This window comes from Leptonychotes weddellii, chromosome 16 (assembly GCF_054177405.1).
Source record: "Leptonychotes weddellii isolate Sample4059 chromosome 16, ASM5417740v2, whole genome shotgun sequence".
NCBI classification, from domain to species: domain Eukaryota; kingdom Metazoa; phylum Chordata; class Mammalia; order Carnivora; family Phocidae; genus Leptonychotes; species Leptonychotes weddellii.
Window position 1 is genome coordinate 9,508,730 of NC_138384.1, and position 18,167 is coordinate 9,526,896.

Sequence of the window (18,167 nt, forward strand, 5' to 3'; positions counted from 1 at the left end):
GGCTCAGCATTTTTCTGTTTCATCAGGAGAGCTGGCCCAAGGAAGCTCACCTGCCATGAGTAGCAGCAGTGACTTTTTATTCCAGTTTTCCAGAGGAAGAGTCTCAGCAAGCTTTGGATGAGTTCTGTAACTGCCCTAGTCCCGCATCTGGTAAAGGCAGAGGAGGGATTTGAACCCCCAAACATGAGACTCTGCCTTTAACCCTAACGCTGTACTGTCTTCCCGATGTTCTGAAGATAGAGCCCCATGTATCTCTTGGTTATTCGTAGCCGTTGGCTTTTCTGATTTTTCTCACTTTATTGTTGTTATTTTTTTATTTTGGTCACAGCCAGTGGGATGCGATCATGAACTTGGCTCTAAAGCAGTTTTGGATGCGTGTGGTGTTTGCAAAGGGGATAATTCGACTTGCAAGTTTTATAAAGGCCTATACCTCAACCAGCATAAAGCCAACGGTAAGAGATCCCTGCTGTTTCATTGCAGTGACTTTGCTGCTGACAAGTTTCTGTCAAGCTGGCCGTGATCGAGCCGTTTACCAGCTTGCCTGACACGCACAGAATGATGGCTTTGACACCTTGCAAGAACAAGGGAGGATGGGCGGTTTCTCAGCGTGAGGAGTTCCGTCAACACATACAGCTCCGAGATGTGTCTGTCAAATGCCTTTTTACTTTGCAGTTTGTCCTCTGTCCCACGGGCCTTTGTTAAACAAAGATCAGATTTTGAAGCTTACGGTTCAGGATGTGAATCGTGATCCACACTCACGACGCCAGATGAATATTGGGAGCAATTATCTAAACGAATCTTGAGTAAAATGAAACCCAGAGCCCCGTTTCCTGAATATCACTATTGAGGTCCATGGCTCTAAGTTTCTTCCAAGTGGATTAAAGATTTAAAAGCGTTATTGAGTTTCGTGGCCTTGGTTATTCTGGAAGGAAGAAGAGTGTCCCTCCTGTCCACAACATGTGCTTGGGAGAGGAACACACACTTTCTCTCTGGTGTTCCTTCCACTGGGAAAATGAAATAATTGATCATTTATTTGCACTTCATAGAGTAGGAATGAATGTCCGTTCATGATTCAACAACCCCACTGTATGAAAGTGGACATCACTGTGTCTCTGAGCATTGTTAGCTCCATTTCTTCAGTGTGCAACATGGAAAACAGCACTGTTCTATTCTTTCTGTTTAGAATATTATCCAGTAGTCACCATTCCAGCGGGGGCCCGAAGCATCGAGATCCAGGAGCTGCAGCTCTCCTCCAGTTACCTTGCAGTCAGAAGCCTGGAGCAGAAGTATTACCTCACGGGGGGCTGGAGCATCGACTGGCCTGGGGAGTTCCCCTTTGCTGGGACTGTGTTTGAATACCAGCGGTCCTTCAACCACCCAGAACGGCTGTATGCACCAGGACCCACCAACGAGACACTGGTCTTTGAAGTAAGCCCCTTCTGTTTGTTTAGTGCTCGGTGCCTCTTGCTGTATTTATAGTGAGCTAGCTTGGAGAACTCCTCTCCTTCTAGTGCAGATTTGTTTCCTAATAAGCTAAATTGCAAAGTGCATAGAGGAAGAGACAGGCTCTCCATTTTGGGGAAGAGGGCAAGAGTCCAGTGGGTCTCTAAGAGAATGCACAGATTTTCAAATTTAGATGCCAGCCTCTCAGCATTGCCCTTGGCTGCCCTTGACTGCCTTGAATGCTAAGGAGTATAGTAGGAGTATTTTAGATAATTCCGTATTGTCTGCTTCTGCCATTTGGATAGACCACTGTAGCTCTTCACCACATCGGTCACCCAGCCTGGGACCAGTAGACTGATAGAGTAGAAAGAACACTTGCTTGAATGCCGAGAGCGTTTTAATCAGAGCAAACGACCTTCCCTGTGTAGGTTGTTGTTTCCTTAGAGGTAAGAGAAGAAAAATTAATGGATCGTAATCAGCCACCATATCTGCAGATGACTCTGCAGACAAGTATCGCGCGTTCATTTTCCTTGTCCGTGTCGTGTCTCTGAGGTTGTTTTCTCTGTTTGCAAAGCGGGGCCGATCGCTGCTTTTAGAGGCAATCGATTTGCTTCAGGTTGCGTAGAAGCCATGCTGGCTACCACTTGCTAAGGGCTGAGATTACCAGACACCCAAGGTCGTCTTCCTGAGTTTCAGTTTCTCACCTACAAAATTGGTATAGAAAACCTACCTTGCTGACCTGCGAGAAAAATAAGCAATGAAGTGGGGAGACAGGTGAAGAGGCTTGTCTAACTCACACAGTTAGGGAAAAAGCAGAACTGAACTGGAGTCTGAATGGTTTCCATCTACAAGTATTTATTTATTTACTTTTTTAGAGAGAGCATGAGGAAGGGGGAGGGTCAAAGGGAGAAGGAGAGAGTCTCAAGCAGACTCCATGCTGAGTGCAGAGCCTGATGCAGGGCTCAATCCCATGACCCTGAGATCACTTTCATTAAACCTAACACACAGAAATGGAATTCTGATCAAGATTTCTGGATATTTTTTCCAAAAAAATTTTTTTAAATGTTCTTTTTCTTTTCTATCATGCATCTGAGCTGGAAACATCTTTTCCTTCTCTTTAGGAAAGTTATATTTTCTCTTGAGAGGTGTATTTAGCTTGCAAGGTATCAGATTTAGAGCAACAACGCTTCATTACTTTTGCCAAGAGGCCTTTGATCCATCTCTGAGCAAATGTACACAAACCAAGGTCTGGGGCTGCAAAACAGCCTAAGTCAGGAAACGGGGCGAGGTACCTCTCACAGTGTCTGCTACGGGTGATCAGAACAAAGTGCAAATCCTTCCCGGGGAGAAAGACGTGTTTGACTACTTCATGACAAGCAACCATTTTTTGGTCATTGTTTCTCTAGTCTTGCTCCTAAACACAAAGCTTCTCTAGTGGGTTTTTACAATTCTGCCTGTAATTTAAGGTTTGCCATTAAACATATATTATCTGCAGGAAAACCACAACAAAGATTAAGACAAGAAATGATGGAATGAACAAAGCAGAATAATAGAGTTCCCTCTTGCTTTGATCTTTGGGACCTGAAATATCCCCTGGCATTGTCTGAGTTGATCACATTAACCAGATAATTGACACATTGTCACCGAACATTATACCAGCCTGGAGCTAAGAATTTTTATTTATCCTTTGCTTAATTTAAACATAACTCCTTATCTCATTCATCCATATTATGTAGCTCGGACTGACCCTAAATCTTTGGAGTGTTCACCAGGTCCTCAATTTTTCCTGATGGAGCTATTTTTGAGAAATGGAAGGAGGACCTCAATTGGTGATCGAGTTCTCCAAAAGTGGCCAGGTCCACCACCTGTCTCCTTGCAGATACAGACACTGCCTTGAAAATAGGTCAAAATGCAAGGAGAAATATTGGCTAGCTCTAAATAAAATTATAAAAACATGACGTCTTCCCTAGGTTCAACCAGACAGGTATTTTTTAAAATAATTTCTTACTATTACATGAAGAGAATAAGAACTATAATAATATCTATTAATACAGGATCGTAGTTTTGTCACAATAGATTAAGGTCACATTTGTGTAGCTGTTGTTGTACAGAATCCTATTTTATGGACTCATTCTACTTACAGATTGAACGAAAGCTTAAATTAACATCTTAGGAATGTGACCTGTCTGAAAACAATCTAGAGGGAAACTTGTATGATTAATTGGACATGCCTTGCTTGTATTTTTAAAGGAGTTATGGTTTCATTCAAAAGTTGCAGCTATGTTAGGAGCTGAAAAAAAAAAGAAAACTCTAGTAACCTAGTATTATGTCTGTTTTATCTTTTAAAAGACTTTGGGTTAATAACTTTAATATTTAAATTATACCTTATTGCTCTTGGGGACATCATCAAATATCACATGTTCATACCTTTCCAAACTCAGTGGAACACAGTGATTTTTAAAACTTAAAATCACAGTAAGCAATAACATACATTTTCCAAAATGAAACTACATATCAGTATCCAAGTAATCCACGGCTAGATTCTTTAAAGGAAGTTAAATAAAGTTCACGTGCCTTTCCATACAGCTATGGATTGAACCAAAATGAATACTTTGGGAGCCAAAAATATGTTCACTCCAATATAAAAATGTTGAATGTGTTTTAACAGCCCTGTGGGATGCTGGAATCAAAGTGTGGGAACCTACCAGAATGAAAAATGCTATTCCATCCCCAGAAAGTATAAGTCTCTGAAAGAAATCACTTTCTCTCTTGGCCTCTTGAAATTACTGAATGTTCACTAAGTTCTTACTGTAGTGCAGAAGGGTATGTTTGCCAGAATACATGGGGATGGCATTGGGGGGGATAATGTTTCTCTCCTTCATACGTATTAATCAGATCCTCCCAATATCTTAGCTAGCTCCCATCTTCAACCACCGTGGTATGTATTGACCTAGGTACCTACCTTCAAAGCAGTTTTCGTCTCTTCACTTCCATGCCTGATAAAAAGAAAATTAAGCAAACATTCATTGGGTGCCCATTCTCTGCCCAGTCCTGTCTGAGGCATTGGAGATGCACAAATGGTTACGACATAAATGATTTTGCCAAAACATTGTAGTCTGTAAAGAGTGAGTGTTGTATGTGTGGAAGCAACATGGATTAGAACAGAGAACATCTATATATAAATAGTTGGCTCTGTTCTTCCCTATGTCACTTTGCATGAGTCACTTCAACTCTCTGGGTCCCAATCTTCTCATTTGAGAAATGAGGCTAAGCTCATGTCTTGCATTATATCCTGTGGCAGTGTCCTGAGGTGCCTTTATATCATCCCAATCCCCATAATAGCAGAAAGAAGACTTGCTCATCTTTGTAGCCTCCAAAACCGGCATGATATCTGGGACATTGTAGATGCCCCCAAAATGTTTATTGAATGAGTGACATCCATTGATAAAAAGTACTCATTCACTTAAAGAGTAGAACCTTCTTTCCAAATGGAGAAGTCATACAAGCAGGTGATGAATAAAACAAATGACCAGATGGTGGCTATACTTGGGTAGGGGGGGAGCACAGCATAATGAATAAATTTGTTCAATCGTTATGTTGTACACCTGAAACAAATATAACATTGTGTGTCAACTATACTCAAATAATAAGAAAGCATATGAAAGGAGAGCTTCTGACCAAAGTCAGGAGTAACAGGCCGAGAGGCCAGCCTTCTCCTTCCAGCCGCACCCCCCACCCCCAACTTCCAGCCCCTTCTGTCCCATACCGCCGTCGTAATCCGAAGTTCTCTGAAGAGGTCTGAACTTCTGCAGTACACATTGTAAAAACCACTGGATTTCATCATCTCTTAGGACTAGTCTTAAAACTGTACAGTTTCAGGTAGATTGACCAGCACTTAAAGGATTGAAATTTGATCTCCTAAATTACATTTGAGGAATCAGTATGTAGGCAAATGCTTGACTTTCGCAGAGTGAATGATTTGCACATAAGAAGTTGCTGACCAGTTAGTTCACAGCAGATTTAGCTTAATTTAGGAGAGTAGCAACTTGCCCTCTCAGGGTGGTGGATTTATCAGATCTTTTCAGTTTTTTTCTGGGTGTAGCCTAGTGCAAGGCAAGGGTTATGCAATCCTGGGAGTAATTGACTGCTGTCAGTTAATCCCAAGAAATAAGCACATGGCCTGACACCAAAAAGAAGTGTCTTCTGCATCTGGTTCTTTTCACATGTCGAAACCTTCTAGAATGTCTTCATAGGGAAGCTCAACTTAAACTAAATGGAAAACAGACCTTCACTTCTATCACTGAGTCACCCAGTTTAAAATGCAGTCTCTGTTACAAACATTCATTCTCCCTGGAACCTTGACTCAACATGTTTCCACATTTGCAACAGGTGGATGTCAGTTTAAACAGAGCTGGCCCCATTGATTTCCTCGGTGGCCAAGGGAAATTCCTAAGGGTAATCAAGGATTTATATGATTGTCTTAGGTCTTAAATTTTTAAGGCATTATTTAAGTCCATCAATCAAGTTTTTATTTTGAAGTATATTCATACATATACATGTAAATGACTTGAAGAAAAGGAGCTAATTTTCAGGAAATGAAATTTCCAGAAATTAAATTTCTGCATTCTTCAGGGAAAAACCCTTTGTATACACACACACACACACACACACACACACACACACACACACACACACGTACCCCAGCAAAAAAGAAATCAATATTGATTTGGCAATCATCTGCTTTCTGAGATCACTACAGAGACAGTTATTATAAACTAGATAACTTCCACATATTTCTTCTATTCAACATATTCCCACAACGTAAGTCTGGCATAAAGTCTAAAGAATTTCTCATTGAACTAGTGCATTCATTAGTCATCTGAAGGACTGAAAAGTCAGCTTGTGTGTTAAGTCTTTAGGACATTATGTATGGACCGCACCATATTATGTTTGTTTTATTGGCTTTCGGAGCACGGGAAAAGCTAAATGTGTTACTTCTATACCCCACATAGCTAGATTGGGTGTGTGGGGGTGTGTGTCTGTTGTGTAAGGAATTACATTTTGAACAATTTCACAGAAATGTGAAAATTGAACATCGGAGTTGAAATTTACACATGCTTTTGTTGAAAAATAGTCATTTAATCTGACACGGATATATATATGTCGGGCTTTTTGAGGATAGCTGAAAACTTAATATTTTTCCATGTTGAGGTTGAGATATAGGAAATATAATGTCACGGACTTTGTACTTTGTTTAATCACTGTGCAAAAGGCCTGTTTAACATACAGTTTTAAGAGACCTTGGTAATAATTAAAAACACAAAAAATTGGGGCACCTGGGTGGCTCAGTCTGTTAGGCGTCCGAGTCTTGGTTTCAGCTCGGGTCATGATCTCAGGGTCTTGGGATCCAGCCCTGAACTGGGCTCTGTGTTCAGCATGGAGCCTGCTTGAGATTCTCTCCTTCTTCCTCTACCCCTCCTCACTGCACTGTTCAAATGCACTGGTGCTCTCTCTCTCTCCCCAAAACAAATAAATGAATGTTTTAAAACACACACACACACACAAGATTTATTTTTTCATGATCAGGTGTCCCCTTAGAAATGGCACATTTTTTAGAAGTGACTGAAGGTGAGCTTTTTTGCTAGTTGATGCATCTTGTCCCTCCTCCTCCTCTTCCTCCCTGTTCTTGCTCTCCTCCCTTCTGGCTCTTTCTTCCACTTCCTCTCTGTTCTCCTTCATTTTCTCTTTTTCCATCTCTCTGTGTCTCTGTCTCTCTTGATCTCTCTCTCTCTCTCTAACACACACACACACCCCAACAACCACCTAGTCATACTCTGCATCAAACCACCCCACAGTGGGAGGGAACGTGAGGAAATTCATCATGAGTGTTTCATTATACAGTCACTTCATCTCTGTGTGGTAAACAGGATTCAGGATGACATGATAACACAGGTTGTTTTTCGAAGACTGAAATCTGATCACCTGTGTTTTGATGGCATTCATTCCTTTTTGAAAAAGTCTTGAAAATACAAGCTCTCTTGAATGTTGAGGACTTTTTTCCTCCTCCTCCGTGTGAGGCGGCACAAGGGATGTTTAACCCTTGGGAAGCCCGTTGCCCTTTGTAAGGCTGGTAAGTGAGAAACCGGGGAGCCACAGGCCAGTCTCAAGGCAGAAAAAGACATCTCAGGAAAATTAATAAACAACTTCCTCCACACTGCAGCAGACCAAGCCAGTGGGGCCGTGGGGAGCAGGTGGATGGGCCGGAGTGTTGCCTTGTGCCCCTGCCATCTGAATTCTGCCCCCCTCAAGAGGCCGGCCTCGGGAAGGACGTGCCTCAAGATCAAATCAGCGTCGGGGAGAGGAGATTAGCCAAGTAGCACGGACTTGAGCGAAGACACAAAACCCAGAAGAGGCAAAGAAGTAACGGAGAATTAATTTGGAACAGATGAGAGAGACCTCAGGCTCCAGAGGATGATTCCGAGGAGCTTTTGTGATGCCACCTCATTTGTCTAGAGGCTGCCATTTGCTATTTGAAGTGTGCCTCCCCCCTCCCTCCGCCCCAGTTGATTCATGGCAAATACTTGAGTGACGGGTGGGAGAACACTATTTATTTCTCTTCATTAAACTCCGAGGAATGACGGCGGGGCTTGGGGTGTCCACCCCCACCTTTGAAGCTGCCTAATAGTTGCATTTCCGGGGAGCCCACCCCAGTCACAGTCCTGCTGATCCCTGGGTGTGTCCTTCCAGCCCGGAAGCAAACAAGAAGGCAGAGACAACGGGCAGAGTTGTGACATCACAGGGGCTTCCAGAAATCACAGCACCTTACAAAAACATGACTCCATACCACCGAGCTGTCCCTTCCCTGAGTGTTACTCGACATGTGAGGTCCTGTGCACTCGAGTCACAGTCTGTCCAGAAGGGCCAGTCTACAAAGCCTATCCTGTTTCAGTTGTCACAACAGCAGGTTTGGTAAAACCTCTAAATAAACCCAGGGGGAAAATAGACTGAGGAGATCAAAAGTCACCTATGCCTAAACCAGACCTTAGCACGGTCAAGAAATACAAGTTCCAGGTTTGAACCCAAAGCGCAAGGTAAATGCTATAGCATGCTATTAAATCCCAGTGACAGAGTACTTCCCATGGCTCGTACCATTTTTAGCATTTTAAAGTATGGTCCCAGGGGGCGCCTGGGTGGCTCAGATGGTTAAGCGTCTGCCTTCGGCTCAGGTCATGATCCCAGGGTCCTGGGATCGAGCCCCACGTCGGGCTCCCTGCTGGGCGGGGAGCCTGCTTCTCCCTCTGCCTCTGCCTCTCTCTCTCTCTCTGACTTTCATGAATAAATAAATAAAACATTTAAAAAAAATAAAGTATGGTCCCAGGCATTGTGTTTCAGAGCTGGAGAAAGAGTGTGGTAAGAGAGAAGACGTCAAGTTTTGGAGTCAGACAGTATCAGAGACTCGAGTCCCAGTGTTGCTACTTAACTAGCTAGTGCCCCTGTAATGAGTTTATTCATCTACAGTACTGGGGGAAGAACAGCACTCAGTCTTCCTCGTGATACCGTTATCAACTTTAAATGAGACGATGCATGTACAATCCTTTGGCATACAATGACTACAATAAGCATTGCTGTTATTTCAAAGCACTGCTGTTAAGTCAAATACATTATTGAAGACAAGAAACAAGCTTTCTAGCTTACATTAGTTAAAAGGCCAGTCCTTAAAGCCTATCTGTAACTCTCTGATTTACTTGGGGGAATTCAGACAACTTTTTTTTTTTTTTTAAAGGCCTTAAATGAGGGTTGTCTGGGTGGCTTAATTTCCTCTGGGGTGGTGATCTCTCGGTCCTGAGATTGAGCCCCACTTGGGGCTCCATGTTCAGCATGGTGTGTGCTTGATCCTCTCCCTCTGTCCCTCCCCTCCAATTCCCTCTCTCTCTCTCAAAAAAATATTTTAAAAAATTTAAAAAATAAAAGGCCTTAAATAAAAAAAATACAAAACTGATTGAAGGCATTTATAGTTTACAATGCATATATAGACATAGTTTATAGAAGGCATTTATAACATTAAAAATTAAAAGGGGGAGCAAAAGAAAGAGAGGCGTTTACCCAAGATGACTCAATGTGTCCTTTGTTTTAACTTTGTGTGCCCTAAGCAGAAACCGAACCCCCCCCTCCTTCAGAGGGCAGTTGGTAGACTCCAGTCCGTCTGTGGTTTTCCAACTTAAGAAGCTGTAAATTTTATAACTCTGCACCCTGCGGTCAAAGCTGTTGAATGTTGTGTCTGAAGTCAGGTGGTTCGTGTGTTAGAGGTAGACATTAAACAGTTCTACTAAGGACCTGGAAGTAGTTATGGAGGTTGCTTGTCAGCTGTAAATTAGAGACCCAGTGCCAGTTGGCTGGAAAATTCTCTGGACTAAGTCCAGTTAAGTAGACTGAATCGCTGGCGGGCTCTCTAAATGTGCGCATTTACCAGCTCGCCGTGCAGGCTGACATGCAGCGTGGGGTGGCTCAGAAACAGAATTGTGATCCTCGTGCCGCGGCTGGGGGGAGGCAGTGGGGGGCGTTCCCGGGACCCGGAGGGCATCTGTGTTCTCCACTAGAGCCAAGAACAGTTACTGACTGCTTTCGACAAAGTCACTGAAAATGCTTGGAAATAGATGTGAGTGGCAGGAACGATCGGGTTCACATTGCCCCTTGTCCCAGCCGGGTTCCTCTGCGTTCATGGGGGCAGCTGGAGTCTCAGCTGTGTGGTTACTCCTGCTCTCCAGGTGTAGGTGGGAGAGTCTGTGATCAAAGGGATGGCCAGAGTCATACTGACGTCCTTAGGTGCAGGCCCACCTGACCAGAGGCTATTGTCTCCATTTAGGAAGGGTGGGTGACATCAGTGTTAGACCACAGGGTCATTTAGAATTTGGAAAGTCTAAAATTGTGTCTTAAACCTGGTGCAGGTGACAACCTTAATGGCCGGGACCTACAACGTCCACAAAGCCTCATGCTCAGAAGGACTCTCTGTTCAGTCTAATGCTCTGCTGTCACTAACTTGAAATTCTTAATAATGTTTTTAAGATTTTTTTTTATTTGAGAGACTGAGTGAGAGAGAGCATGAGCAGGGGGAGCAGCAGAGGGAGAGGGAGAAGCAGACTCCTCGCTGAGCAGGGAGCCCGATGTGGGGCTCGATCCCAGGACCCTGGAATCATGACCTGAGCTGAAAGCAGACACTTAACCAGCTGAGCCACCCAGGCATCCCAATAATTTTTTTTAAACAAGGGGCCTTGTGTTTTCATTTTGCATCAGGCCCCACAATTTATGTAGCCATTCTTTAGGGTAGGATTTTTTTTTTTAACAAAATCCTATCTCTTTGAGAACAGGGTGAAAGAGTGACCAACAGAGATTCTATTGGCTAAGCAGACAACATGTTTCCAAAGGATTGACTATTTGCAAGCATCAGAAAGTGAGAGACAAGATGATTGCTGTGTATTCTGTTCTTGGTCACTTTGCTCCTCAATACAGGATAAAGAAAAGGACAAAGAATACCTTAATTATCATTGAGAAGCAAATACTATGTTATAATTGGCAAATACTCATCTTTTATATACTTGGCCTTGATGTCTATTTGTTTAAATAATTACTGCCTTTCAGAGGCCTGTATGAGCTGATGTTAGACTCTTAAATCAGCTTTTTGCTGGTTTATACAAATATTGTCTTTCAGCCTACGTGATTGTGCACACAACTCTGCATGTGAATTTACGGCTACGTAGACATTATAGTCAAGCCTTAAGTCATTTCATTTTTTAAAGTTGAGAATCTTTTATTCATTATGTGCTCACTGAATGCATTAATGTGTTCAGCAAACAAAATATAAATATGTCCTATATGCCATATGTTATATGAACACATCATATAATCTTGTGAATATTTATAGTAAATTGTGTAAGTTATTCTTCTTCTTGCTTTGGCTGGCTGAGTAAACTTATTACTTTGATAATATGAAATAGATTAGTTGCCTTCTTGGAATCAAATCTGCTTGCTGCTGTTTCTACTTTTAGCTCAAGAATTTTACTCTTCAAATTAATACTTATTCTTCTCAATCTCTTCCAAAAAGTAGAAAAAGAAGGAAAACTTCCAAATTCATTCTATGAGGCCAACATTACCTTGGCATCAAAACTAGATAAAGACCTCACTAAAAAAGAGAACTATAGGCCAATATCTTTGAGAGGTAGATGCAAAAATCCTCAACAAAATACTAGCAAACTGAATCCAACAAAACATTTAAAAAATCGGGGCGCCTGGGTGGCTCAGATATTAAGCATCTGCCTTCGGCTCAGGTCATGATCCCAGGGTCCTGTGATCAAGCCCCACATCGGGCTCCCTGCTCGGTGGGAAGCCTTCTTCTCCCTCTCCCACTCCCCCTGCTTGTGTTCCTGCTCTCGCTATGTCCCTGTCAAATAAATAAAAAGAATTAAAAAAATAAAAAAACATTTAAAAAATCATTAACCACGATCAAGTGGGATTTATTCCTGGTTTACAAGATTGGTTCAATATTTGCAAATCAACCAACATGATACATCACATTAATAAAAGAAAGGATAAGAACCGTGTGATCATTTCAATAGACACTGAAAAAGCATCTGACAAAGTACGACATCCATTCATGGTAAAAACCCTCAACAAAGTAGGTTTAGAGGGAACATGACTCAACGTACTAAGGACGATATATGAAAAACCTGCAGCCAATATCATCCTAAATGGGGAAAAACTGAGAGCTTTTTCTTTATGATCAGGACAAGAGCGGGATGTCTACTCTCACCACTGTTATTCAACATAGTACTGGAAGTTCTAGCCACGGCAATCAGACAACAGAAAGAAATAAAAGGCACTCAGGGCGCCTGGGTGGCTCAGTTGGTTAGGCGACTGCCTTCGGCTCAGGTCATGATCCTGGAGTCCCGGGATCGAGTCCTGCATTGGGCTGCCTACTCAATGGGGAGTCTGCTTCACCCTCTGACCGTCTCTCCTCCCATGCTCTTTCTCACTCTCTCTCTCTCTAAAATAAATAAATAAAATATAAAAAAAAAAATAAAAGGCACTCAGATCAGCAAGAAAGAAGTAAAACTTCCATATGATACTATATATAGAAAACCCTAAGAACTCCCCCCAAAAACTGCTAGAACTGAGACATGAATTCAGTAAAGTCACAGCATACAGAATCAACATACAGAAATCTGTTGCATTTCTATACACCAATAATGAAGCAGTAGAAAGAGAAATTAAGGAATCATTTCCATTTATAATTGCACCAAACATAGTAAAATTAAGGATTAAGTCTAACCAAAGAGGTAGAAGACCTGTACCCTGAAAACTATAAAACACTGATGAAAGAAATTGAAGATGAAAGAAAGAAGTAGACATGCCATGCTCATGGATTGGAATAACAAATATTGTTTAAATGTCTATACCACCCAAAACAATCCACACATTTAATGCAAGCCCTGTTAAAATACCAACAGCATTTTTCACAGAGCTAGAATAAATGATCCTAAAATGTGTATGGAACATATAAATTTGTATGGAAAGACCCTGAATAGCCAAAGCAATCTTGAAAAAAACAAAGCTGGAGGCATCACAATTCTGGACTTCAAGTTATAAAACTATAACAAACAAAACTGTATGATACTGGCACAAAAATAGACACATAGATCAATGGAACAGAATAGAAAACTCAGAAATGAAGCCACAACTCTATGGTCTGTTAATCTTCAACAAAGCAGGAAAGAACATCCAATGCTGCAAAGATAGTCTCTTCAGCAAATGGTGTTGGGAAAACTGGACAGCAACATGCAAAAGAATGAAACTGGACCTCTTTCTTACACCAGATGCAAAAATAACTTCAAAATGGACTAAAGACCTACATGTGAGACCTGAAGCCATAAATATCCTAGAAGAGAACACAGGCAGTAACTTCTTTGACATTGGCCATAGCAACATCTTTTTAGATATGTCTCCTGAGCCAAGGGGAACAAAAGCAGAAATAAACTTTTGGGACTACATCAAAATAAAAACTTCTGCACAGTGAAGGAAACTATCAACAAAACTAAGAGGCAGCCTACTGAATTGGAGATATTTGCAAATGACATATCTGAAAAAGGGTTAGTATCTAAAATATACTTAAAAAGTCCTAAAACTCAACCCCCTAAAACCAAATAATCCAACTTAAAATGGACAGAAAACATGAACAGACATTTCTCCAAAGAAAACATACAGATAGCCAGTAGACACATGAAAAGATGCTCAACCTCACTGATCATCGGGGAAATACAAATCAAAACTACAGTGAGATACCACCTCACACCAGTCAGAATGGCTAAAATCAACAACACGAGACAGCAGGTGTTGGCAAGGATGCGGAGAAAGGGGAACCCTCTTGCACTGTTGGTGGGAATGCAAGCTGGTGCAGCCACTGTGGAATACAGTATGGAGGTTCCTCAAAAAGTTAAAAGTAGAACTACTGTTTACCATAAAGAATACAAAAATATTAATTCAAAGGGATACACACCCCCCGGTATTTATAGCAGCATTATCTACAATAGCCAAATGATGGAAACAACCTAAGTGTCTATCGATTGACGAATGGATAAAGAAGAGGTGGTATATACATACAATGAAATATTACTCAGCCATAAAAAAGAATGAGATCTTACCATTTGCAATGACATGGATGGAGCTAGAAAATCTTATGCTATGTGAAATAAGTCCATTAGAAAAAGGCAAATACCATATGATCTCACTTATATGTAGAATTTAAGAAACAAAACAATTGAGCAAACAGGGTAAAAAAGAGAGAGGGGCAAACTAAGAAACAGAGTCTTAACTATAGAGAATGAACTGTAGTTACCAGAAGAGAGATGGGTGGTTAGTGGAGGATGGGTGAAATAGGTGATGGGGATGAAAGGGGGCACTTGTCATGTTGAGCACCGGGTGATGTATGGAAGTGCTAAATCACTGTATTGTACACCTGAAGCTAATATTACACTGTATGCTAACTGGAATTTAAATAAAAATTTTTTTAAATTAAAAAAAAATTTTACCCTTCAGAGGATCCTTACATATTTTTGTTTAAACTGTGAGGGAAGGGAGGTGGGAAACTCAATATGCAAGTTTGCCCCTTTGAGGGGAATAGAAATCCTCAAAGAAAACTTAAATTCTCTTGGCTGTTTTGTGGCTTTTTGGCAGAAATTATCGCCAAGATACTTTATTCATTAAATGACAGATACAAAGCTTCTTTAGGGAGTCATGTGATCTGTCCTCTCCTCCCCCTCCCCCGCCCCAAATTTCACAGCAGCATTTGATTTTCCTTTGCAGGTTCTAGGGGATTTTCATCCCTTTAGTAATTGTCAGCGAATGATTATTATAGTACTAAATGGTGCGGCCTTATTTCCTCTACCGGAGAATATGGCTTCTCCTCATCCCTAGAGCGCCGTGAGCATGGAAATCAGAAGAGGTGACAAGCGTAGCTTAGACCAGGGAAACAACAGTGGCGAGAGACAAAGTGAGACACGGTCAGATTGGAGGTACCCTGGACATGAAGAGAACACCATTTCCTGGTTGGTTAGTTGCAGGGTGTGAGAAAAAGGAGATGGGGTGCTTCCAACTTTTTATCTTAGCCTGAATGATTGGAAGGATCGGTTGCCATTACATGGGATTGAGAAGAACATGATACAGGGAGGAGAATCATGAATTCAGTGTTGTATGTTGATATGCCTTTTAAAACTTCAAGTAGAGATGCTCCATAGGCAGCTGAATGTGTGAATATGGACCTCAGAAGATGGGTTTCATCTCCAGCTCTGCTGCCCTATAGGGCAACCACTATCCACACATGGTTATTTAAGTTTAGATTTGAATTAAATGTAAAGGCTTATGTAGTCACAGTAATATGCTGTGCTCAGTAGCCGCATGTGGCTTGTGGTTACTGCATGGAGCACCATGGGATTAGAGTACACGATCATCAATGTAGAATGTTCTCTTGGAAAACATGGTGTGGAGTGATGAATTTGCGAGTGGTCAGCATGTGGATTGTACTTAAAATCAGAGCACTGGATGAAGTCACGTGAAGGAGTGTGTATAAATAAACGAGAGGTCAAGGTGTTGGAGGTCCCTTTGATAATGAATAGTTAGGAGATGAGGAGGGTTCAGCCAAAGAAATTAGGAATGAAGTTTTGTGGGGCAGGAAAAGAACTGAGAGAATCCGCTTTGGGTGGCAAAGCAAGGAGGAAGGGATCGATTGTATCCAGTAAGACGAGGCCCATCAACTCTTGGATATGGCAGGGTGCCCTTGAAAGAGCGGTTTCGGTGATGTGTTGGGGAGGGACGCCTGATCCAGAAGGATCATGGGTGAATGAGAAAATATATGGAGACAGAGAGTAAAGACAATTCTTTGAGGGATTTTTGCTCTAAAGGGAATCAGTGAATTGGGATATGAGCTGGAGGGATATGTGGAGATATATCTCACATGTGTGGAGATTTTTTTCAGAGGAGATAGATAATAGCGTGCTTGGATGCTGATGGGAAAGATCTAATAGGGACATTTCAGTAAAGCTCAAGATAAAGGGGCAGTTCTGGTAGTGGTGTCCTTAGGTGGATGAGGGCAGATGGAATCTGGAGCGTAGTGGAGAACCTGGACCGAACAGGAGCTAGGGTCAGGCGTTGTGGGGAAGAGTAGGAGAACTGGAGCGTGTGAGTACAGATGCAGAAAGAGGTTTCATGGGGGAAATTGTGTAAATTCTCTTCTTATTGGTAGCATTGATAATTCTCTATGGCTAGCTTTACTGGAGCCTGAGGGACACTTGACATCTTGATTGGTTTTGTTCAATAGTAATGACACTTTGATTTGCTTAATTTTTTTTTTCCTAAACACCTCCTGCTGTTCACAGCAACATTTTAAAATGTTTTACAGAGAAACCACAGGCCACATACGGCTTAGGTTCTAGAGTCTCTCTAAAAGGTGAAAGAACATATTTTCAATGCCCATTGAAAGTGTGTTAAGTCCCTCTCAAATCACCAGAATGGAAGTCTTCCAAACTCAAAAGGCAAGAAGTAGTATTTTTAATTTTTTATGCATTTCCACTGGGGACCCATTTGCCCTGTGGTAGTCAACATCAGGATCTAGTTTGAATGGGAGAGAATGGGGTGGTCTTAGGAAGTGGAGATAAGTGAGTGGATTTCTTTCTCTATCATGCTTAACACTTGAACTTGTGTCCCTTACACGCGTGTGTGATACATCATGTGTTATAAAATCATCCTGCCTCCTGAGCGTTATTGCTCACTACAACGCCATGTGCTTCACCTACGTTTTACTGCACACGTGGGCAGGTGCACTGCATTACTCTCTCCCTGTGAGGTCTCTGTACAAAGAGATTCCGCTAAAAGGGATATGGCACAAAGAAAACAGAAACCCAAAGTGTTACATACGAGATACTACTTTAATTGAAGGGGAAATTGAGTTGAAATAGCAATGAGCATCAAGATTCTTTTCAGAATGTAAAACCTCTCTCAAAATTCTGGTGTGATTGTGAATAAAACTCTCAATTGTGTACTTAATATCAAGAACAGTTGTATGACATAGCTGTAAAAAGAAGAAAAAGACTAGAAAGGTCTTCAAAAGTAAGACCTCTAGGACCTTGATTTTGAGGTTTTTGTTGGTGACTAAGGAAAATTTGGCATGTGTCCATTTTAATGGTACTATTACCTATTGTGTTTTGTTTTGGCTGGGGGTGAAGGGAACAAAGACCCATCTGTCAGGATGTTGGTTGTTTCTGGGAGGCACCAAGTATTCATTTTGTTGTACAACAAATGATGTTCACACCATGGAATCTTCGGAGTAAGCCATAATATTCCTGGAGATGCTGAAACTAACAGCAAGTGGAAACCATTTTGTAGTATCCTGAGCAGTGGTTGGTGTAATGAAGGTCCTTGAATAGCTACCACCCACGCAGCCCTAATTGAAGTGGGTCCCACCAGACAGAGAAAGAGCCAGGGCTTCCTATTTTTAACTGGAAATCTGCTTTGCTTTTGGGGCACGAATGCCCAGTCCTAGTGGTAAAGAATTTTCCACAAGACTCATGGGGCGGGAGAGAAACAGCTATTTATACTCATGTTTGAGATTAAAAGAAGAGGAAAAAAGGAAAAGCAATACTTAAGAAAAGAGAGCATCAGGAAGGGAGGCAAATAATGTTTGCCCCAAAGACAAGGTGATAGATTGCAATATTTAGGCACATTTGGTTGGCGGTCCTACGTTCTATTTTAAGCTTATTCAAGAGTCACCTGTGTGATCCTGTACAAGTTCTTTCTTGTCAGTTTTTTCCCAATGAAAAAATGAGCAGCTACGTTGAAGAGTTGTTATAGGAATGTTTTGAGATAATGCCTAGAAAATACCCAGCAGAGGGCCTGACATGTGGGACGTGCCAGTACATGATTGGTCTTATGTTAGTGGCCAGACCTTAGAGGGTCAGATTTATCCTGAGTCCTTGTCCTCTTTTTTTTTTTTTTTAATTTTTATTCAAATTCCAGTTAGTTCACATACAGTGTAATAATTAGTTTCAGGTATACAATATAGGGATTCAGTGCTTCCATACGTCACCCCTTGCTCATCAGGACAAGTACACCCCTTAATCCCTATCACCTGTTTGACCCACCCCCACCACCTCCCCCCTGGTAACCCTCAGTTTGTTCTTTAG

At 41.6% G+C, this 18,167-nt stretch overlaps 1 protein-coding gene across 1 annotated transcript in view; it reads left to right on the forward strand.

Moving 5' to 3' along the window:
- ADAMTS18 (ADAM metallopeptidase with thrombospondin type 1 motif 18) overlaps nt 1–18,167 on the forward strand; it is a 132,347-nt gene that overhangs the window by 93,443 nt on the left and 20,737 nt on the right. The window contains exons 13-14 of the mRNA XM_081807868.1: nt 329–452; nt 1,184–1,428. Coding sequence (XP_081663994.1) covers nt 329–452; nt 1,184–1,428 — 369 coding nt within the window. The remainder of the gene's footprint in view (nt 1–328; nt 453–1,183; nt 1,429–18,167) is intronic.